The 24,396-nt window shown below is 41.2% G+C and overlaps 2 protein-coding genes across 5 annotated transcripts in view; one reads left to right on the top strand and one right to left on the bottom strand.

Annotated features, from left to right (window-relative positions):
- Positions 1 to 3,871: 3,871 nt before the first annotated feature.
- On the bottom strand, positions 3,872 to 23,948 carry mfsd6l.S (major facilitator superfamily domain containing 6-like S homeolog). 4 transcript variants are annotated; one of them, XM_041577809.1, is made up of 2 exons: positions 23,858 to 23,948; positions 3,872 to 5,855 (listed from the first exon to the last, which is right to left on the bottom strand). In XM_041577809.1, exon 2 carries the CDS (start codon positions 5,829 to 5,831, stop codon positions 4,002 to 4,004), a length of 1,830 nt encoding a protein of 609 aa, XP_041433743.1. In that variant the 5' UTR covers positions 5,832 to 5,855; positions 23,858 to 23,948; the 3' UTR covers positions 3,872 to 4,001.
- Positions 12,079 to 24,396, top strand: part of ntn1.L (netrin 1 L homeolog) — a 130,861-nt gene continuing 118,543 nt past the window's right edge. The window contains exons 1-2 of the mRNA XM_018238584.2: positions 12,079 to 12,105; positions 12,184 to 12,251. The gene's annotated coding sequence lies outside the window, so the exon portion shown is untranslated. The remainder of the gene's footprint in view (positions 12,106 to 12,183; positions 12,252 to 24,396) is intronic.

Below are 24,396 nucleotides of genomic sequence, written 5' to 3'. Positions count from 1 at the left end.
CACAGATTTGTATGCTACAAAAAGGAGTGTATAAAAAATCAGTTGAGAAGGTTGCGGGACGATTTAATTAAAGGAAAACTAGTATGTAAGGAGACTGGTAAAGATAATAGGTGCCTTTTTCTTCTGACTTTTCCCAGCTTTCAAAAGGGGGTCACTGACCCCATCTAAAAAAAAAATACTCTGCAAAGGTTACAAATGTACTTTTTATTACTCGTCTTTCTATTCAGACCTCTCCTATTCAGATTCCAGTCTCTTATTCAAATCAGTGCATGGTTGCTAGGGGAATTTGGAAATTGAAAACTGGAGAGCTGCTGAATAAAAAATTCAGTAACTCAAAAACCACAAATAATAAAAATGAAAACCAATTGCAAATTGTCTCACAATATGACTCTCTGTCATAATAAAAGTTAACTCAAAGGTGAACAACCCTTTTAAGTCAAACAAGGTGCTTGTAGTGCTTGCTTCAAAAGGCAAAATGAATCAAAGTAAGGTGCAATGGTGTTTTCTTTAATCAATAAAACTCAGCACGTTTGGGCTTATCCACTCTCTGGTGGGACTGGAAAATTACAAGATTCCTGATTTCAAAACAGCATATCAATATCAACTCCAGGGGATTCCTTTTTCTGTAAAGATATTAAAAATCAGGGACAGCGTCCATAGTGTAATTTGCCTTTATTTTTAAAAGGTTTTAAAACGCATTGCACTTACATAAGTCACACTTCTGAGCGCATATCAAACAATTCTTATAGTGCAGATCATGGAGGTGAACCTTTGCAATACAAAGGTTCTGCCAGCATCTCCCATTCCTATGTGTTCCACCTGTACATTCACTCACGGCTGAGACCAGAAGTGATTTTACACCTGATGCGTTTCGCTGAGGTCAGTTTTTTCAGAGGTGGATTTCCCTTTCCTGCTAATTTCCTTATATGGCCTGTGTTGCCATGGTTGCACCACATTTTTTTTTTTTTTTTGAAAGTCCATTCAGTGATCTGGTAACCCCTTCCCCATAAAGTCCATATAGACACCAGGTTAAAAAGGTTGTTTGTACTACAAAAGTACTAGATTTGACTTTAGAGCACAGGTTCACTTTTAATCAATGAATAAATACAATACATAAATACCGTATACAAAGTGCTCCGGCGCTTTTGTGCACCCACAGGGGTTAGTGCGGACAGTCGCTAGGTGCCTGCCTGGGAAATCCAGCGCTGCTCACTACTCCAGCTTTAATGTTCCTTTCATATGCCCCATTTCATTCTGCTCCCCTTGAACCCACCCCCCCCAACTTGAACAGACCTTTGACCCATAAATGTGGAACCCATTGTTCAGTGAGATGTCTTGCCTGACCAAGTAACCTGTAGATATAGTCTTGTAATGACCTACTAATGAACAAATACATTTAGTATAAATGGTTGGATATTGTATAACTGGAAATTAGGCACCTTGTGATTAACGTCCTCTTCCCTGACTACTAACCTCCTCCAAATTATTTTCCAGCGGACATCCTTTGCAACGCTGCTTGAGAAACATATGCGGCATGGCTACTTTCAGAAGCTGCAAGGAAACTTCAGGCAACTCTGTGCCGTGTATGTTTCCCCAGCAGCAATTTGCATGCTGTCCACAGGGAAAGCATTTGGAGGTGATAAGTCGTATGCACTAAAAGATTAATCGCAGGGCGACTAATCTTGTCATGTATCATTACCCTAAGGCTAGGGCCAGATGATACAGATTCTCCGCAGGTGAATCTGCTGCCTGGCAGCTCCCCTTATCTTCTGCAGCCAGGGCAGATTTTGGTGTGAAATGCAAAATGTTGTGTTTCAGCACCAAAAGCCAATGCATTTGCCTGCACCTAAGCAAAGGCAATGCTTCTGGGTGCAGGCAGAGCAGATTGGCTCTGCATTGATTCTTAGGCCGAGATCCGCAACCCTGTGACCCTTGCCTTACAACATTTAAGCAGGCTGGAGAGAACTCAGTAAGTATGTCTGTTCGCCATTTTGGACAGGCCTCCTTGCTTGTATCATTTTAAAGAGAAAATCTGTTCTATAGAATTCTTCTTTATTCTCTTTTTGTACTCTTATGCATAGGCTTTTTATTTTGTGCAGAGAAGAGACAGAAGAATAAACAGAAGTGGATAGGAGGGGATAGAAAAGGAAACGTAAAGGAAGAGGGGTCTATATTTCTGCTAAATGAAATACAGTATGTATGATCCTATATTTATGTTTCCTGTTAGCCACAATCCCCATGTGATGTAAAACCAAACCATCATGCAGGGTTCTTTTAATGAGATTATATCCCATCAAAAGTGCTTGGTTGGGAGGCTTGCTAGCCTGTGACTGGCAATTTATGTAAGACTGAAATTGGCCCCCGAGACAGTAGCACCTTCATAGAAGTAAAATAAGTGTATGTTTATGTGTGATAATATATTCACCTTTTCAAGGGATTGTTCGCCTTTGAGTTAAAGGAACAGTAATACCAAAAACTGAAAGTGTTTTAAAGTAATGAAAATACCATGCAGTGTTGCCCTGCACTGGTAAAACTGATGTGGTTGCTTCAGAAACACTACTATAGTTCATATAAACAAGCTGCTGAGTAGCAATGGCGGAAATTCAAAAACGGCTATATGGCACAGGATAAGTAATGGATAACAGCTAGCATTATGTTCTACATAGCTTATCTGCTATGTGCTGTGTAACTTGAGCCTTTTCTCCTTTGAAAAGCTGCCCCCATGGCTACACAGCAGCTTATTTATATAAACAATAGTAATGTTTATGAAGCAAACAGCAGTTTTACTAGTGCAGGGCAACACTGCATTATATTTTTATTACTTTAAAACAATTTCATTTTTTGATGTTACTGGTCCTTTAACTTTTAGTATAACGTAGAAAGTGATATTCTGAGACAATTTGAAATTGGTTTTCATTTTGTATTAATTGTGATTTGAGTTTTGTTTTTTTTTTATATAGCAGCTCTGCAGTTTGTAATTTCAGCATTCCGGTTTCTAGGGTCCACATTACCCTAGCAACCATGCACTAATTTGAATAACAGACTAGTATATGAACAGGAGAGGACCTGAACAGAAAGATGATTAATCAAAAGTAGCAATAACAATACATTTGTAACTTTGAGCATTTGTTTTTTTAGATGGGGTCAGTAACCCCCACTTTAAAGCTGGAGTCAGAAGACAAAGGCAAATAATTAAAAAAAACTACAGGATATAAATACTGAAAACCAATTAAAAAGGTCCTTAGAACTGGCCCTTCTAGAACATACTAAAAGTTAATTTAAAGTTGAACCACCCCTTCAGTATTTTCCTTACATGAATATAAAAGGATACAAATGAAGATATAGGGAGCCCTTCTACAGCCTAGTATAAAGACCAACATCTGACTGGTTTGTTGAATGGACCACAGGAAAGAGAGCAGCCAAGAAGGAGAAGGAAATACTGAGAATCAGTGCTCTTACCTAAGTAAGTCCAAAGGGGAAAAAAGATTCACATACCCAGAGCCAGGTACCTATCAGATATTGGGAAGAGAGCAGCCCAGGTGGAGGTAATACACTCAATCAATGCTCTCCAGGTGGGGGTTCATCACAGGTTGGTGTTTCACCGATGGAGTCAGTATTTTTAATAAACATGACACACCAGAAGGAAAGGGTCTACCCTTAAGTTTTTGGCCGTAAGATAGAAAATGGATCACAGTCGGACAGGAAAATGATTTCTCCCTGAAACCATTGCAAGAAAACATTTCATATCAGGAAAATAAACAGACATCACAATAATGATTATAGATATAATAAATTGAAAAAAAAAAAGATATATATATATATATATATATATATATACACACACACACATAATAATTAACCATAAAAGGTATTGTAGTAAAATATGGTTTATCCAATGGAAGACAATAATATATTTACATATAAATTTCCAACATTCTGGAATGTCACAATCTGTTAAGTTCTGCCTGTCCCACCCTAGCACCTTGTTATTTTCCAAGGGGCTACCAATTCCTATTGGAATTCTCATCTTTCATGGCCGTTACTAGCCAGTCCCGGTCTTGTTCTTCGTCAGAATCACTCATGTCGCTGTTATCTGCAGCCAGCAGCCGGGAGTAGTTTATTTTCTTGGTATTGGGCAGTTTGGGCTGGACTAAGAGAAATATGATAATCCACAGGAGTAAGGTGATGCAGCACGCCTGATATAGCACCGCAAGGCTGAATCTGCTAATGATGAAGCCGCTTGCAAAACTTCCTGTGCTGGAGCCACAGCCATATGCAAGCCACCGTAGGGCCAGCTGCAGAGATCTCTCCGTGCCAGGACTAGCCAAATCAACCACTTGGGAGTTAATCGCCCACCAGATTACTCCACTGCTAAAAGCATTCAGGATCTGAATGGCTAGAACAGACCAGGGTGCCCAAAGAAAGGAGTAATACAAACACTGTACCCCCAGACTAAATAACCCCAGAGCTACCATCCATTTAAAGGTGAAAATCTTCAGAAGTTTGTTCCTGAAAAAGTACAGTGTCAGTTCAGAGAGTAGTCCAACAGCAATAGAAAGTCCCATGTACAACTCACTGCTGCCTACATCTTGCATCTGCCAGAAAAGGAAATTCTGAGTGGTGGACCCTACAGCCCCCAGGAGAAATACGGTAAGGGCTGTTAGAACGATGCGGCCATCACTTCCAAGGAATCCCAGGGCTTTGACAGTTTTGTTGGAGTGTTCGGTTTTCTTGGAAACATGAATAGGGTAGAGGGTGCTCAGAAACAAGGTGCCGATAAGGAAGCCACCATAGCAGAAGAAATGGAAGAAGACTCTGGGGATATCATAAATGACAAAGCAGTTGAGGTTGTCTACTAGGAAGGTTATAAAAATAGAGCCCATGCTAGCTCCTAAGTACCCCCAGATCCAAAGTTTGCCATGTCTGTCTGTGGCATCCACAAAATCCAGGTATTCATATAAACTGTCATCTGCTATCCACTCTAATGGGGCTGCCAGTATTTCCCAGATAATGACCAAAACCAACACAATCAGGAATATTTTGTGTTGTGGATCAAGGGAATTGTCGGTAAAATCAATGCCAATGTCCCTAACTTTTCTTTCATGAATAGATGGGTGATGGGAGACATTGGGGTGAGTTGCATAGGGTGAGGTATGGTTGTTCAGAGAACTTCTCTGCTTACTATTAGATGCCGCAGACTTACTGCTCATAACTTTTTGTGCCTTTCCAGAACCAAGAACATTCTTGGTCTGATGTTCCAGAATTGTATTACTGGTCACTGGAAACTGATCTGTAAAACGCTGATGTGTTGTGATCTCCAAGTCAAGTGAAGTCATTGCGGGGTCTGTGGCCAACTTTCCAACAGAACTTGGCAAAGTATTAAGCGCCCCTGTTGTGGTCTGGTGATCAGTAGGTGCTGCATAAGTTGTATTGAGATTTTCATCTACAGAAACACTAATGTCAATGGGTGGGTTTAATTGTTCTTTCCACGGCATACTAGTATTGCAGAACAAGGACACAATGTTCTTATCTAATGGGGGGTAGTAGGCAAAGAGACTCCCAACTCCCGCAGATAGCAGAAGAGATGTCATGATGAAAAATCTTTGTTTGTGGTGATTCTTGGCTAAAAAGGAGCACAGGGGAGCCCAGAGCAGATGAACTGCATGCTTGAATCCAAAGATTATTCCCACTAGGGGGGCACCCAGTCCTAGCTGCCTAAAGTAGAGGGTTAGAAAGGGCATCAAGCAAAACTTTCCAACATTGTGGAAGAAGTAGAACAAGGTGGCAACAGTCAAGGCCTTGCTGATATCCCATTGCTTGGTGGAGCTCATGTCTTGCTTCAGCAGTCAATGCTCCTGCAAACCAAGTTAAAAGAAAAAAGATAATTAATGGTGAACAAGGAAACTGAAATCATGATTTTAAAGGGGCATTACCACTCTACCTGAAGTTGGCATTTAACAAGATTGTATATTGAGAGCTTTTATAATAGTTTGGCTGGTTGACAAGTAGATAGCAACACCTCTTCTCAATGGAACGTAGAAAAGTAATGGGATCCATGAACTTATGTTGGTGACACCACACATGTTTAGGGTGCTGTGGGCTGTAAATGCTTATGGGCAGGCTGATCAAGCACACACTGGTGATGTTATCAGCAGGAGGCCTTTACAGTATTGAGATTTGTCTCCTGATTGCCAGAAAAAAATACTTTTTAGTTATCCTTTAAAAACACATAAATACCTACTGCCTATTTATTATGTAAAGCAAGATTTGCAGAAAAAATTGTGCAAAAAGACATGTAAAAGAAATGGAAAATTTACCATCAGTGTCGGACTGGCCCGGCGGGACACCGGGAAAAAACCCGGTGGGCCCCGACCCACAAGGGCCCCCGCCGGGCCAGACCCCCATCTCCTGTTGCTCGTTTTTTGTTTTCTTTTTTAAAAGCGATCTTCCCAACGCGTCTTGTGCGCATATGCGCCGGGGGCACCATGTGCGCATGCGCGCCAAGGGGATGGCGCACAGCGCCGCACTGTGGACGGGGGGCCTGTAGGGGGCCCTGGACTGCAGTCCCGGTGGGCCCCGGGCCCCCCAGTCCGACCCTGTTTACCATAGTGTGGTTTACTTTACACTGTACAAACGTCAGATTTTATGCCGTTATTTTACAAAGCTTCAGACTTTTTGAAGCATGTTCTGGTGAAAGTTGCTCTAAGAAAAAAATGTTACAAAAAAAATACAATTTTTTACATGCTGAAGCCTGGTGATGTGTAGCAGATTTTGACACCTTTTTACACTGCATAATAAATCTGGCCCTAAATTACACTTAATTTATTTTTACATATAATTATGAGTTATATGTTCAAACATACAAAGGTTACATAAAAATACACAGTTGACAAGTTAACAATAACTTTCATTGGATAGAAAGCACACAGATGGCAAAGTAAACACAGCACTTAACACAAATGCTTTCAACATGAAACAGCTGGACATAGCTTCCTGGTACGATAATAAGGCAGTGTCTTGTAACATGTGCCATCAAATCTGTGTTACTGTAAATAAATTTATATATATATATATATATATATATATATATATATATATATATATATATATATATATATATACTGGTGCACACAGGGATTTTTTTTTCAGAGTCTGCTTTTTATTTAATGACCTTTCGATCAGAGGTGGATTGAAACGTCGATTAAATAAAAAACAGACTCTGAAGAAAAAATCCCTGTGTGCACCAGTATATATATATATATATATATATATATATATATATATATATATATATATCTGTTTATCTATATTTTGGAACTTCTGGGAGCACCAGGGTATGTAGCTGAACTACAAGTGTGTGCAGTAGCCTTGGAATACATATATATATATATATATATATATATATATATATATATATATATATATACTGGTGCACACAGGGATTTTTTTTTTCAGAGTCTGCTTTTTATTTAATGACCTTTCGATCAGAGGTGGATTGAAACGTCGATTAAATAAAAAACAGACTCTGAAGAAAAAATCCCTGTGTGCACCAGTATATATATATATATATATATCTGTTTATCTATATTTTGGAACTTCTGGGAGCACCAGGGTATGTAGCTGAACTACAAGTGTGTGCAGTAGCCTTGGAATACATATATATATATATATATATATATATATATATATATATATATATATATATATTTATATATATATATATATATATATATATAGACCTGACGTTTGGGTCAGCAATCTAACCTTTATCAAAAGTGCATAACAAAACACAAAATGATCTTTTAAACCCCTAGTGGCGGGAAAGGGAAACCTATATATTTAGGTAAGGGATCCATTATCTGGAAACCTGTTATCAAAAAAGCTGTAATTATAGAAAGGTCATCTCCCGTACACTCCATTTAAATCCAATAATTCTCACTTTAAAAAAGTATTGTCTTTTTCTCTGTAATAATAAAACAGTACAGGTATGGGACCTGTTATTGAGAATGCTCGGGATCTGGGGTTTTCCGGACAATGGATCTTAATTTGGATCTTCGTACTTTAAGTCTACTAGAAAATCATGTAAACATTAAATAAAACCAATAGGCTAATGTTGCTTCCAATAAGGATAATTATATCTTAGTTTGTATCAAGTACAAGGTACTGTTTCATTTTTAATTTCTGGATTATTTGATTATAATGAAGTCTACGGGAGCCAGCCTTTCCGTAATTCGGAGCATTATGGATAATGGGTTTCCGGATAACGGATCCCACACCTGTACCCTCTGCATAATCCCAAGATAACCTCCAATAAATCTTTATTGGAGGCAGAACAATCTGAGTTATTTAATTTTTAAATAATTTATTATTAGACTGGAAAACCGGTCCCGTACCTGTATTTGTATTTAGTGCAATATAAAGGGAAGATTCTCATCATGCTACAGTGGGAATAATGCTTTGTTGGGGGGGGTTGCCACAAAACAGAAAGCATTTCAACATTTTGGGCTGTGGAGTCTGGCAAGAATCCTACAAATGTCACATGTAAATTATCTTTAAGAATTTTGAAATGACAGCGCTCGAAGCAAACCTTTCCTGTTCTTTCTTCCAGCTGGCTCTCTTTCTAACAAATACTTTGTAGCAACACATCTATGGGGGGAAGTGTTATTTTACTTGTAACACCCCCCTGCTCATCACCACGCAGAGAGGGAGAGTGCAATCGCATCAGCTTGCCTAGGGATTTGTGGTGCAGCATTAAAATGAGAAGTATCCATGTAGTGATTGAAAAGTTTTAACCTGACATGGCTCAACTTATTTCACAGATGTACATGCCCCATCAGCCCCTTCTCTGATTTTTGGACGGGAAGCAAATAGGCTGGAGGCAATTTTGGCCTGTAACCTGCCCCTGGGGGCAATTGGTTGACCCAAACCTGTATGGCTCTCCCTCTTCTACAAATGCAATGGAGCACTTTTATTTTCAGTGCCTTTGGGTCTGTAAGAAGCATTTTCATATTAAATCATATGCCAATTTTTAGGCACAAAATGTTGCTGCTGATATTTAGCCCTGACGAATGGCTTCCCTGTTTATGCAAGGGTTAAATAAGTAACTGTGATCAACACTATTTCTGGTCTATACAGGTTCAGCAAGTCTTTCCTAAGGAAACCAACAGAAATAATGTCCTGTGTTTCCTGCAGGTAGAACTTATTTCATCTGCCCAAAGCATCAATAACAAGAGACTCAAGTATGTGGTTGCCCTAGGCTGTATCCCTCTTGCCTAACCAGCAACCTGGCTTCATACAAGTCACATGACCAGTAGAGTGCATGCACTGGGACTCACGTGGAGGCTCTCATTATCTCCCTCCTTACATCAACAGGGTGAAGCTGTCACACCCCTTTAGCTTGAAGCCACTACAGTAACTTAACCCTTTACGTTCTTCACATTGTACAGAGTTAATCAATGAGGGGTTTAGAGTTGTGACCCACTTGGAAAAAGTCACACAAAGGGTTACATTTCAATCTTTGTTGGTTTCCCTCAGAGATATCTGTCTATCTATCTATATATACTATATAAACACATTTAATAAATGCACAATCTGCGCCAGTGGCAGCACAAGTTCAATAGGCAGAGAACTTTGTGTATAGCACCAGCATGTTATTGGGCACAGCTCTACTGAAACAAATTATATATATATATATATATAGTTATACTGTTACAATCAGGGCCGCCATTAGAAATCACGGGGCCCCGTACAACAAAATTTTTGGGGCCCCCTGAGCCCCGCCCACACTGACGACCAAGCTCCGCCCCATATCCCGCCCACATCGCAGTTAAAAGACCACACAGACATCAGCGCTAAAAAAGTAACCCCCCCCCACACAAGTTGTAAAAAGCTATTGATGGTCAGGGCCCCCTTATAAAAAAAATTGGGGCCCCAAAAAAAAAAAAAAAAAATTTTTTTTTTTTAAAAACATTGGTGGCAGGGGCCCCCTGTTAAAAAAAACTTGGGGCCCCAACAAAAAAAAATGTAAAAAAAACTAAAAAATAAACAAACATTGGTGGCAGGGGCCCCCTTCTAAGTTAAAAACAAATTGGGGCCCCAAAAAAAAATTGGAAAAAAAATTAATTTTTTTTTGAAAAAAAAAAAAACATTGGCGGCAGGGGCCCCCTTATAAGTTAAAAACAAATTGGGGCCCCAAAAAAAAATTTTTTTGAAAAAAAATTTTTTTGGAAAAAAAAAAATGGTGGCAGGGGCCCCCTTACAAGTTAAAAACAAATTGGGGCCCCAAAAAAAATTTAAAAAAAAAAATATTTTTTTTTGAAAAAAAAAAAAACTGGTGGCAGGGGCCCCCTTACAAGTTAAAAAAATTTGGGGCCACCAATAAGAAAATTAATTTTTTTTTTAAAAAAAAACCCCAAAAAAAACAATGGTGGCAAGGGGCCCCTTACGAGTTAAAAAAAAAATTGGGGCCCCAAAAACAAAAGTTTTAAAAAAAAGATTGGTGGCAGGGGCCTATAGAATATTAAAATAATACATTGGTGGCCAGGGGATTAAAAAAAAAAAAAAACACAAACTGGTGGTGTTCAGTAGAATTGAACTCATGGCTTCAGTACTTCAACTTCGCCTCCTTTCGTGACTTCGGGTCTTTTCACCGCTTCAGGACTTCGGCTTCGGCTGTTTTCGTGACTTCGGGTCTTTGCGCTGCTTCAGGACTTCGGCTTCGGCTGTTTTCGTGACTTCGGGTCTTTTCGGCTCTTCGTGACTTCGGGACTTCGGCTTTTTCCGTGACTTCGGGTCTTTTCGTCGCATCGGCTTCGGCTTTTCGGCACTTCCGCATTCGGCACTGAAGAGGCAAGACGTACGGCTCGGGCGCTCGTAAGGGGGGCCCGGATCTTCAAAAAAATGCAGCGCTGCCGGGCCCCCCTTCATGCCCGGGCCCGGTACGCTTGTCCCCCCTGTCCCCCCCTGATGGCGGCCCTGGTTACAATGATAGTCTGTACATATAGACAATGAGGCCTGTTGACCTATTCCCAATAAAGTTAAAGGAGACATATAGAATAAATGAAAATTATAGGTAATATATGGTGTTGCTTTTACATGGTGCTAAAAATTAATATTATCTTTAAAAATAGCCCCTTTATTGGAGCTCACTATAGATGTTCTCTGGTCCCTGTATGTGTTTGAAATGAGGGGTGGGCGTGTCCTAACAGGCCCTGCGAGACGCACAGTAGGAGGGGGACAGCCAATCACAACCCTGCAGTCACACAAACACAGACAGGCTTCAGTTCCCTATCAGGTCCTGCTAGCTGCTGATTGGTTCCTGTCCTACAGTACAGTGATCTGAGACCCGCAGGCTCCCCTGCACAGCCTGGGAATTCAGGCAGCAGGAAGTGGAAGGGAAGGATTATTAGGGTTTTTGCAGAAATATTCAATAAATCAGCCTGAAACAATACTTTTTATTTAAGCACAATTCTTCTATATCTAAAGAAGTATAATGCAACGGTGCATTCTTATTTTTTACACAAAATGTCTCCTTTAATAAATGATGCCCCCCCCCAACATCACCCCCAACTCCCAAGAGAGCCGCTATGATGCTAGAGCCCAATGCAAATGCCCTCCCTGCCGTGACCAAATAACACATAATACAATACAGAGCTATATCTATCTACCAAACACACTTTATGCGCAGAAGGCGTAAAGACAGCGACAATTTATCATGGTGTCAGCGCTTAACTATTATACACTGCTACAATGGACCAGCTACTCACATAAGCCAATCAAAGCTCTCACCTTCCCTGGTGGGTCCCGTCCAGGGTTTAAAGGGGTCTCACGGGCTGCACATCCCCAGTGCACCTGTTTTCTGACTCCGCCTACCGTCTCACCTGCTAGGAGGTGGGCAGACACGTCACCTGGATCTAGGGCGCGGCCACAGTCTCCTTTCTTCTCCCCGCCCACTAATCTGACTCCGCCCACTACCCTGCGCGCAGGGCCCGGCTTCGAAAGGTAAGAGGAAGCGGTTGCTAGGAGACAAGATGCTCCACTGTACCATAGAGACGCAAGGGAAAGGAAATTTGGAGTGAGCGGCACCTGCAGGCAGCTTTTGGAAGTGTGCGTAAGTTTGTGGGGTTGTTGATGTTTATGTGCGTCATTACACAGAGTGTTAGTCTCTCCTCATTTCTATTATAGAAGCTCTCAATTTACCGAAGATTCCAGAGATAAGCGACGTGACGGTCCTGCCACAGAGAATTCCTAAGGTACCAGTATCCCGGGTAGATTTCTGTGCAGTTAACTCCTATGCAAAGGATAGAGCAATTATAATAAAATTGTAGCCTTGGTGAGCAATAGATTTTTGGCTGTTGTGGCTCAATAACCCCCCACTTGAAAGATGGAAAAGTATAGACTTAAAAGACAAATTATTAAAAACCATAACAAAAAAAAAGACCAATTGCAGAGTTTCTAAGAAAATGAATATATCATTTACTAAAAGTTAACTTAAAGGTGTGGGCGCCTTTGAGTTAACTTTTAGTATGTTCTAGAATGGCCAATTCTAACAATTATTCAATTGTTCATTTTTTCTTTTTTTTATAGTTTTTGAATTATTTGTCTTTTCTTTCTGACTCTTTCCAGCTTTCAAATGGAGGGGGGGGGGGGTCACTGACCCATCTAAAAAACAAAACCAAATGCTCTGCAAGGCTACAAATGTATTGTTATTGCTACTTTGTATTACTCATCTTTCTATTCAGTCCCTCTCCTATTCATATTCCAGTCTCTTATTTATATCAGTGCATGTTGCTAGGGTAAATTGGACCCTAGCAACCACATTTAAAATAAAAATGAATGAATAAAAATGAATGAAAATCAGTTGCAAATTGTGTCAGAATATCACTCTCTACAGCAGGGGTCCCCAACCTTTTTCACCCGTGAGCAACATTCAGATGTAAAAAGTGTTGGGGAGCAACATAAGCATGAAAAATTTTCCTGGGTGGTGCCAAATAAGGGCTGTGATTGGCTATTGGTAGCCCCTATGTGGACTGGCAGCCTACAGGAGGTTCTGGATGGCTGTACATCTGGTTTTCATGCAACCAAAACTTGCTTTCAAGCCAGGAATTAAAAAATAAGCACCTGCTTTGAGGCCACTGAGAGCAACATCCAAGGGGTTGGGGAGCAACATGTTGCTCGCGAGCTACTGGTTGGGGATCACTGCTCTACAGCATACAAAAATTTAATTTAAAGGTGAGCAACCCCTTTAAATACATGTCTAAGAAAATTGCCTTTTCCCAAAGTTAAAGGAGAAACCAACCCCTTATTAAAAAAAAAAAACCCTACCCCACATAGACCCCCTTCCTTCTTACCCCCAGCCTAGCTGCTACTCCGTGCAAATGCCACCAACTTTTTACTTTCCCCCTGGTGCAGATTCAGGGATCAGAGTTCACGGCAGCCATCTTCCGGGTCTTCGTGTCTTCTTCTGGCACTTCTGCAATTTCCGTCCATTTCAGCACATGCGCAGTTGTCGTAAAACGGGAAATTACTCCAACCGATCCGTTGGTCTCATTCTCAGATTACCGAAGGCCCGGAAGATGGCTGCCGTGAACTCTGATCCCTGAATCTGCACCAAGGGGTAAGTAAAAAGTTAGGGGCATTGCCCAGGGTAGCAGCTAGGCTGGGTTTTTGTTTTAATAAGGAGTTTGTTTCTACTTTAAGGGTTCTGTCACCTGATAATGAGTTTTGTATTTGTTCCTGTGATAGTCTGCTTTGCTGGGATGTCATGAACAGTAATTTATATAAATATTAATATAGTATAGTCACTCTTGTTCTTACATAGGCTACCTATTGTAAGCAGCAGTCCTGCCCTGCATTATGACTGAGATACTAGCTATCTTTATAATAGAGCATTCTGTCACAGGGAAACAGATCCCGTCTGATACCCATTGTAAGCAACAGAATACTTGGTTTATGACTGAGATCCTATTTATCTTTAAAACAAAGAGTTCTGATCTGATCCCCATTGCAAGCGATGGTATATCAGTGAGCTCTGTGGATGTCTGGAGCAAGCCCCAGGGCTGGTCGGGCTACCTGCAAAACCGAGGCCCAGGCTTTGGAGTCTAGCCCTGTGGCTTAAATTTCAAGGCCAAGATTGAGACCATCATCTGTTGGGACCCCAAGAACACCTCAGGGGGTAACCAGCAGTGAGAGTGAGTTGGAGGTCGAAAAATTTGTTGTTGAAACAAGAAAGCAGAAGCAAAGAAATGTGCCATTCCTAAAATTGGAGATAAAGAAGCTCACAGCCCTTATGGGAATCATATAGGGATTAATTGTTGCCACAGACTGAGGAGCCCAGCAACCAGTTAGCAGTTTACTGGTATATCCCAAACTGAGGAGCCTACAACCATTGAGCAGTTTATATCTCAAACTTAGCAATTTATATCCAAATTCGGCAGCCTAAGAACCAGCTAGCAATGTGTATATCAAACTGGAGAGTCTAACAGCTACTAGTTTTTAAATCCTAATTCCTTCTGTTGTGAATTCACATCCCTATTATGTATGATGCTTATTCACTTGGCATAAATTACATTTATTACAGCAACATTCAATAAATAAGTGTGTGTGTACATGGCACACGCAAGAGAAATGGCTGGTTATATATATACAAGGAAGTGCATAAGAAAGTTACAGTTGCTATTTTGTTCTTTTCCTGGGGAAACGGATTACTAATGGATTTGGAATACATTTAGTGCATGTTTAACCTATGTGGTGTGACATCTCTAAGGAGGTATTTTGGTTTAGTTTATAAGTCCCTCTTGTTGGGCTCCCAGCATTAGTAACCTAATTGAACCTGAAGTCCAGTTACGGCTTGAGGTCCCTTTGTCGATCATCTTCTCATATAGTGTGCTGAATATTCTGCCACCTTCTCTTATATTGACTTTTATCCCTGGATGATGCCAGCGAATGTATTAATTGGTAGCAGCAAGGACTTGGTCATGTATCTGCTCAGCCCGCCCACTTCGTTCCTGTCTCCATGGGTGCGCTGTGTCCTTAGTTTTTGCCCTGTGCTCCCCAGTGTTCTGATTTAATTCTTTTAGCCTCAGGGGAATGCAGTAGTAAACGCAGCTGATTCTACCTTATGGGCGCATACTAATGAGGGAGGTGGAACACAGGGCAAAAAAAGAGCCCTTATAGCATTAAAGGTTCACAGGTGCCAGAGGCACAGGATGGCTCTTATAAAATCTATACAAATGGCTCATTCCTTATTTCCTGTACTTCACATGGCAGTGGACACTAATGGGTTAATCCCTCTCGACACCTGAAGGACAGGAAATGAGCTAATAAATTCCATGCCTCCCTCCCTCACCTCCATTCTCTTTCCTGTTCTCGACGAAGGAAGTGAAGGAAGTGTTTTATCACCTTTTACTGGCACCAGAGGGGGTTTGCCTCAAAGTCTCCGGAGCCTTGTCTTTAGGAGAGATCTCCATTAGGAGATAATGGCCTTTCGTTGCCCATAGCCGCAGTAAGACGCGAAGCCGTTAGGCGCATGCGCAGTAAGACGGTTGCAGAGCTCTTCCTGGACGCGTTGCTTGGATACGCGCCGGTGACGTCATCACACTGCGTTTTGGCGCCAGCGTTTTTAAATCAGCGTCTGTGTTCCCCATCTTGCTGCCTGTTATCCAGACGCTGTTTTGGCTGTTATGCCCTGAGCCTGCTACTATTTGCCTCCACAACTGCAGTAAGTAATCTGCCTACTGGGGATGTTTGGTATGTATTACCTTTACTTATGGGTGTATTCTGCTTATGTTTTAGCTGACCCATGAGTTCTAGACGATCTAGATCCGCTGCCAGTGGGTGAGTTGCCTATCTGAGTGCTGTTGCACTTTTCATATGTTTGGTATTCATTATGAATATCTTTGTTTATTTTAAGGAGCCCACATCATAGGCATTCTGATAGAAGAAGAGATGATGATCGTGGGAGGGAGAAGTCTTGTAGAAAGGAATGTATTTTCTGCTCTTTGCCTGCACTTCAAGATAAAAAAGTTTGTCAGAGCTGTTTTGATCAAAATAATACCTCCCAGTCTTCTGAGCAATTCAATAATTTCATGTCATGGATGAAGGATTCCTTTAATAAATCTATGTCTGACATGGTTGAAAAAGTTACAGATAATGTACTTGCTAAAGTTTCTGCCAATCAACCATCCACTTCATATGCTACAGCAGATTTAGCTGTTCACATTCCTGACGATAGTGTCTCCTCTGATTCACAAGAGGAAGGGGGAAGTGGATTCAGATGATGAGTTGTTTAATACATCTTTCATAGAGCCTTTAATTCTGGCCATGAGGAAAACCCTTAATTTGGATGTTCCTTGTGAACCTTCTTCCCAACCAGACCTGATGTTCAAATCTTCCAAAAAAAAGCAGTGTTTTTCATATTCATGATGTTGTCAAAGCCACAATTAAATCTGAATGGGATGTTCCTGATAAAAGATTTTTTCTGTCTAAAAGGATGAAAAAAATGTATCCTTTTCCTGAGGATCAAGTTAAACAATGGGTATTACCCCCTAAGGTTGACGCTTCGATCACCAGGGTGGCAAGAAGAACAACCTTGCCTGTAGATGAAGGGGTCTCCCTAAAGGATCCTATGGAAAGACGGCAGGACTCCATCCTTAAAAAAGCCTATAGTGTTTCAGGATCTATTTGTAAACCGTGTGTGGCTATTACCTCCTTAGCTAGAGCTAATAAGATCTGGTTAAATAACGTTGTTGAAGCCTTACAGCAAAAGGTCAGCAGAGAGGAAATTCTAAATTCCCTTCATGAGATTCAATTAGTAAATGATTTTTGTGCTGAAGCTTCTATGGATATCCTCAAGTTGGCGGCTAAGGATATGAGTCTGGTGGTGGCAGCTCGTAGATCCCTATGGCTCAGACATTGGTTTGCTGATACACCATCTAAGCATAACCTTTGCTCCCTCCCCTTTGAAGGAGATCTTCTTTTTGGTCCAAAATTGGAGAATATTATCTCTAAGGCGTCGGCTGGCAAATCAGCCTTTCTACCCCAAGATAAGAAAGAGAGAAGAACAACTTTCAGGGGTAACAGACCTTCATTTAAAGATGTCAAAGCTTACCGCCCAGGCAGAAATTTTCAGAGGCAATCCTGGAAGACTAAGCCTCAGCCCTTTCAGGTTAAGAAGGATTCCAAACCTGATAGAAATAAATCCTTCTGAAGGTTTGCGAGCCCTTCAGTTTCCTGTGGGGGCCAGGCTTTCACAATTCAAAACTGTTTGGGCTCAAACTACGACAGACCTCTGGGTATCAGAGGTAATTTCAAGAGGATACCAAATAGAATTCATAAAAATTCCTCCTTTTTCTCGCTTCCAAAAGTCAGCAGTTCCAAAAACAAAGGAGGCTCTGCTTGCCCTCAAGGGTATTCTGAATCAACTTCTGGTGAAGAGAGTGATTATCCGTGTTCCTTCCACCCAAAGAAGGAAAGGAATTTTTTCTCCTTTATTTCTTGTAAGAAAAAAATCGGGAGATTTCAGAGCTATTCTAAATCTAAGGTTCCTAAATCAATTCATAATAAAAAAGACCTTTCGTATGGAGTCAGTAAGATCAATCGCACAAGTATTAAGGCCCGGCGATTGGATGGTCAAGATCGACTTGCAAGACGCCTATTTACATATTCCCATCGCAGCAAGTCACCAGAAATATCTTCGGTTTTATTCCATGGGGATTCAATACCAGTACAGAGCCCTGCCATTCGGTCTCGCGTCTGCTCCAAGAGCTTTTACGAAAGTTCTAGCTCCCCTTATTGCTTCTCTAAGATTACAGGAAGTGGAAATCTTTTCATATCTGGACGACATTCTAGTAAAGGCGAATTCCTTGGAAAAGATTCAACACGACGTCAAGTTAGTGTTGAGGTCCTTGCAGGATCACGGTTGGCTCATAAACACAACAAAATCTTGTCTGTCTCCGACTCAAGTTATCAACTTTCTAGGAGTCACTTTCGATTCAACTCTTTTTCGAATATTTCTCCCTCGAGAAAGAATCTTAGATGTTCAAAACCATGTACAGAAACTTCTCAGTTTTCCGATAACTACAGCTCTATTCTGTCAAATAGTCCTGGGCAAACTAACAGCCACGATAGACGCTGTTCCATGGGCCATGGCTCACATCAGGCCTCTCCAGTTGTCATTTCTGACCCAATGGCGCAAAGAACGTTCACCCGATCAGTACATTCTGGTGAGTCCTCCGGTTCTCGAGAGGTTGAGATGGTGGCTTCAGACACAGTATCTTCAGAAAGGTATTTCTCTTTTCTCCCCCCAGTGGATCAGGTTGACCACCGATGCAAGTGTCTCAGGTTGGGGAGCCCATCTACTTCATCTGTCAGTATGGGGCAAATGGAATATTTGGGAGACAAGTCAGTCCTCCAATTGGAAGGAATTGAAGGCTGTTCACCTCGCACTAATTCACTTTCTGGAAGTGATCAGGTCCAAGTCGGTGATGATTCAATCAGACAATTCCACAACTGTCAAATATATAAAGAAGCAAGGAGGAACAAGGAGTATAAAACTCATGAAGTTGACGGAGGAGATTCTTGTATGGGCAGAATTTCATCTGCAGGATCTGACTGCAGTCCATGTGCCAGGAGTGATGAATGTTCTAGCCGATCGTTTGAGCAGGTTCCAGCCTCATCCAGGGGAATGGGAATTGAATCCAGAAATATTCAGATTAATTGTGAAGAAATTCGGGATTCCACAGATAGATCTCATGGCTATGAGGCACAATCGGAAGTTACCGAGATTTTGTTCCAAGAATCAGGATCCCCTAGCAGACCAGGTGGATGCCTTCAGTATCCAATGGAATTTCAAATTGGCTTACCTGTTTCCACCTTTTCCTTTAATTGCCAGGTGTCTGAGGAAAATCAGAGAAGAGAAGTCATCTATTCTGATAATTCTACCTTGGTGGCCCAGGAGGTTTTGGTTTCCTCAATTATTCCAGATGGCAGTGAGGAGACCGTTCAGACTCCCAATCCAGCCTCAACTTCTAAGGCAGGATTGTCTATTTCATCCGGATCCAGGCCACTTCAAATTGACTGTTTGGAAGTTGAAAGGCAGAGGATGATGGGAAGAGGTCTATCTTCTAACACTGTTCAAACACTCTTGGCTTCTAGGAAGCCTGCCACTTCTTTGAAATACTCCAAATATTGGAACAAATTTTTGGAATGGTGTTCTTTATCTAACAGATCATTTGTTGAAATTACAGAAGAACATATTGTGGAATTTTTGCAGTCCGGATTTGAGAAGGAGCTCAGTCCAGCAACTTTGAAAAACCAAGTCTCTGCTCTTTCTGCCATTTCGGGAGTTGCTTGGGCATCCTCTCCATTAGTGGCAAGATTCTTTTTGCGTTAAAGAAATTAAAACCTAGGATCATATCTAAAGCTCCTCCATGGGATCTTAATTTGGTATTGCTTGCCCTTACCAAGCCTCCCTTTGAACCTCTGGAATCAATTTCGTTCAAATTCCTTTCTTGGAAGATTGCCTTTTTGTTAGCTATCACAACAGCCCGCAGAGTAGGAGAGATCCAAGCTCTGAAGATTAATCATAACTGCATGTTTTTCTGTCAGAATAAATTGATTTTTCGTTTACCTCAAGACTTTCGCCCAAAAGTGATATCTGAATTCCATATCAATCAAGAAATAGCCTTACCTGCCTTTTATCCGAATCCTAATTCAGAGGAAGAAAGATCATGGCATACTCTGGATGTTGTTCGCGGTGTTAAAACCTACCTGAAAGGACTGAATCAATAAGAAAATCAGATAATCTACTGATTCTATCTTCAGGTCCAAGATTAGGCTCTCAGGTGGCTAAATCAACAGTTTCATCCTGGATCAAATCATGTATTTCAGAAGCCTACAGGGTCAGTGCAGTTCCTTGTCCTCAATCTATTAAGGCTCACTCTACCAGGGCTATTGCTGCGTCTTGGGCCTGCCGGGCCCAGACATCAACCGAGGAAGTTTGCAGAGCAGCGGTTTGGTCTTCTGCCAATACCTTTGTAAAAAATTATCAGCTTGATCTTCATGCTGCTGATCGAGATTCCTTTGGAAATTCGGTCCTTCAGGCTGCTTTGCTGATTAAATAAACTTATATTACCCACCCTTTTTTGTCATTGCTTGGGTATTTCCCATTAGTGTCCACTGCCATGTGAAGTACAGGAAAAAGGAAAATCAATTCATACTCACCGAGATTTTCTTTTCCTGGACTGAAGCATGGCAGTGGGCACATGTTTCCCTCCCTAAAAATTTTGGGGAACTTCGTCTCGTACAGTGTGGAGAATGGAGGTGAGGGGGGGGAGGCATGGAATTTATTAGCTCATTTCCTGTCCTTCAGGTGTCGAGAGGGATTAACCCATTAGTGCCCACTGCCATGCTTCAGTCCAGGAAAAGAAAATCTCGGTGAGTATGAATTGATTTTCCTTTTTACCCATCATGCACTTAGCTTTCCCCCTCCTGAATTCCTTGTGGAGTCACACATCAAGCAGGCTATTTCTCCCATTTCCTTTTACCTTGCAATGTTAGTATAAACCCTGCGCGAGTCCTTGTCTAACTGCAGAGTCAGGGTGCGGATCTCCAGGCTCCTCATTTGCACGCTGCAGGCTCTGAGCACACTAATGTTGCCCTGTAACCAAGCAAGATCAGAATTAGCAAATCTGATCATTATTTCCTAATGACACACTTTCGTTTGTTGTAAATTTCTCTTGAATGTAGTATCTACCTGACAATTTAAATTATCTGCACTGCTGTCCTGAGACAATGTAGCACAAAAGCAAGCTGATCAATGGGAAGAAATGCTGCTTTTAGGGTAGTTTCATACCACAGGCAGTAGCCTCCTCTCTTTTTTTCATTCTGAAGTGTAGAATTGACTCCAGCACAAACAGACCCAGAGGATTTCAGTGAAAAACCGTGAGTCTCTCTCTGCATTTTGAGCCCAAATGCACCTGTGGGCAAACAGTTTTAGGGCTGGCTGTTGTCGGCCTGTGTATTTTTGCAGGCTGAGAGAAGCAGATCTGCTTAGTGCCCCTGCTCCATTGATTTGAATCCAATCAGCCTGTGTGCCCTCACACACAGCGGAGCTGAAGCTGAGGTCAGCCCAAATATGTGAAAGGAGGTATCTCCGGGCTGACCACAGCTTCAGCTCCACTGTGTGTGAGCCTTCAGACTGTATGCCCATAGTCTGTTCATGCAGGAGCAGATTTAACACTTCAGAATGAGAAAAAGAGAGTAGGTTTCTGCCAGTGGTAGGGGCTGAATCAGCCAGCGTATTTCAGCTAGCTGATTTTAGCCCCATGTGGCCCTAGCCTCAAACCAGTAACATTCACATAGCTTTGGAATCTATCAGTGTTATTCCTAAAATAGAGAATTTCCTATATAAAAGACATTCCTTAGGCTAATGTGGCATTAATGCCCCACATCTACCGTGTCTTTCATGCTCACCCGTACATGACGCGTACTATACTGGGGCGACCGTTTCACTTCATCCGTGTAGACATTCAAACATACAAGGTCTGCAAACGAGCACAGATTTAATTTTTACAAACTTCCCCAAATATGACTTCCCAATCACACCTTAGCATCACTTGAACCCCTCTCTCCCATACAGTGCTGGAAAAATTCAGAGAGCTGATTTAACCTTTGAGATATTGGATACAATGTACACATTTGCCTGTCCCTACTTGAGTTATTGAAATAAAACAGCTGATCTGCCATGCTTTATGGCAAGGATTCAAGATATACACTGTATTAAGATACAGGACAGGATAAGTTACCCTTTATCTGAAAAGCTCATTACAAAACAGCTGTCTCAGTAGCCAACTACTATGTCTGTCTTAAAGGACCAGTAACATAAATTTTTTTTTGAAAAAAAATTTGTTAATGTGCAATGAAAAAAAACCCACAAAGACAGCTTAAACGTTGAAATCACTAAGTCTTCATTAAGAAATAACTTACCGAAACTTTGCTTGTGCTCCTCTTCAGAAAAGGCAACAGAGCATCCATCTTTCGGTGCTCAATTTCTCTTCCCTGGCTGTCTCCTATAAGGAAGGCAGGAAGGGGAAATTGAGCGCCGCATGAGCTGAAGAGGAGCGCAAATGGAGTTTTGGTGAGTTATTTCTTAATAAAGACATAGCAATTTCAAAGTTTAATTTGTCTTTGTGTTTTTTTTTCATTGTATACTAACAATTAAAAAAAAAATCTGACCTGTTTCTCTTCGCCGAAAATTCACGAAATGGCTAAAATTTGCGAAATGCAAACAAATTTCAAAACAAATATTTGACGCACAACAAATTTTTTTCCCCATTACAGTTTTTAGGTGTCATTTTCGCGGCAAAACTTGGAGAAAGATTTTGCTCATCACTAATACAAAGGTAAAAGTGATCTAGACAAGAAGAGAGCTACAAGGAGAGTCAGTACAGAGGAACCTAGAATATATCTGCTACTGAGTTTAATGGACTGCTGACAATATTTTGAGGGTTTTATTGATGTACTTCTGGGAATCCTACCCACCTGCTGTAGCTATACTTCTCTGAAGACCTAGTACAACAATTTACTTGCTTTAAAGAAAACAAAGCAATGGTAAAGCTAACTACATGTGTACTGCTTATAGTCACAGTGCTACCTAAGGTAGTCTCTTCCTTTACCTTCCTATTATCAGTATTCCATTTACATATCTTACTCCCTTCTTCCATCTACATACTCCAGCTCTTATACAGTTTACACCCACTTACAACACGTTTGTCCTCCATCTACTGCCTATACAGGAATGCATAGGCAGATTTTCATTAAGGCTAGGGGAGGCAGGGTGGCCATACACGCTACAATTACAGTATCTTTCCTGGAAAAGATCTTTCCAAGAAAGATTGTTGTTTCATTACAACATGTATAGCTGAATCATCAGATATACAGGTAGAAACAATAGAATGCCCTTTAAGTCAGCCAGTATAGGGCCATCTTTAGCCTCTCCAAAAAAAAAAAAAAATCACCATCCGCTTATGCATGGATGTACAATCATTTTAAATCCTCATATTCCAACTCTTCCGCCTTCCTTTTTCCTGTTCCCTTCTCAACACTCGCTCTTTAACTTTTTTTGCGCTAAATCATTGAATCTACTTGCTTTCACAGAATAACACCGCCATTGAGGCTGCACTTTTTCATGGTAGTCTCTCTTTCTCTCACACCCTCCCAACCATTGGACATGTGGGGGAATTGGAATTTTCATATCACTGTCAGTTATCCTATCACTGTTCATTCATATTCCTCCAGCCTTTTCATTCAACTCTTTTGAAGTGCATGCCTTCAGATCTTCCATCTTCTCTCTGAATGGGAATCACCTCATCCTCCCCTGCTTCCCTTTCTGCTTCTTTATCGGACACCTGGCTCTCTCTCATTCTCTGTACTGACATCCCTGCAATCATCTTTGGTGATTTTAACTGCCATATCGATGATGCTTCACAACCCTGGACCTCTCATTTTCTCTGCATAACCTCCTCATTGGAGCTCCAGCAGTGGACAACAACACCCCGCATTAGGAAACCTGTAGGTAAGCTGCATCCTGTTTTTCCCCAATAGCAGCTCAGGTGGCTATAGACTTCAAGATCTTTCTCTCCCTAATGACCGATTTTAGTGCGAAGAAGAAAGAAGGTTACAGAGCCATAGGTATGCTGGGAGCTATAGTCTGTCATAAATCCCTGCTCTCCCATGTGAGTCAGGCTACCATTCAAGCTTTCCAGCCTATCCAGCCTATGGAAGATTATAGTTGCGTTTAGTATCAAGAGGCTGTTAGTCATACGAGGGATGGCCTGCTTGAGTCTGCGAGTATTCTCACCTTTTGCTTCATTGTGAGGAATGGTTTTTATCACTGCTCCTGAAGTTCTCACCAGCAGGGACCCCTTTTTTTCTCTGTTACTGGCCAGTGCCTGTGGGACACATAAAAGACAATTTATTCATTTTTCTCTCTTGCCCATTTTAGTCACCCAGCCCCTAAGTCTGCAATTACTTTACCTTTTTGTAATGAATTTGGATTCCACCTCGTGCATCTGTTCCTGTCTTTTTCTTTGGTAAGATTCTCACTAAAGAGACACATATATCCGTTAGTGTCACATTAAAGGAGAAGGAAAGGTCCAATAAGTGGGGAGTGCTAAATGTTATGGCACCCTCAAGGATTATAATCACTTACCTGATACCCTTGGCCGTTGTTCCTGTTAGCAGAATACTTCCCTGGCCTGGTGTACTTGCAAGCAATCCACTTCCTCCCTTCTTGTTTCTCACAAGTGCTTATGCGAAGTAGAGTTAAAAGTCATACAAAAAGTCTGCATCAGCCACAGGATTTTTAAGAAAGAGCTAGGGAGGAAGAGGATTCCTTGC

This window comes from Xenopus laevis, chromosome 9_10S, assembly GCF_017654675.1.
Source record: "Xenopus laevis strain J_2021 chromosome 9_10S, Xenopus_laevis_v10.1, whole genome shotgun sequence".
In the NCBI taxonomy this organism is placed as follows: domain Eukaryota; kingdom Metazoa; phylum Chordata; class Amphibia; order Anura; family Pipidae; genus Xenopus; species Xenopus laevis.
Note: the sequence above shows the minus strand (reverse complement) of the source record. Positions and strands in the feature narration are given on the sequence as shown.

Bases quoted from the DNA above. Each gene is read 5' to 3' on its own strand.
- mfsd6l.S (XM_041577809.1), bottom strand. From the start codon at position 5,831: ATGAGCTCCACCAAGCAATGGGATATCAGCAAGGCCTTGACTGTTGCC.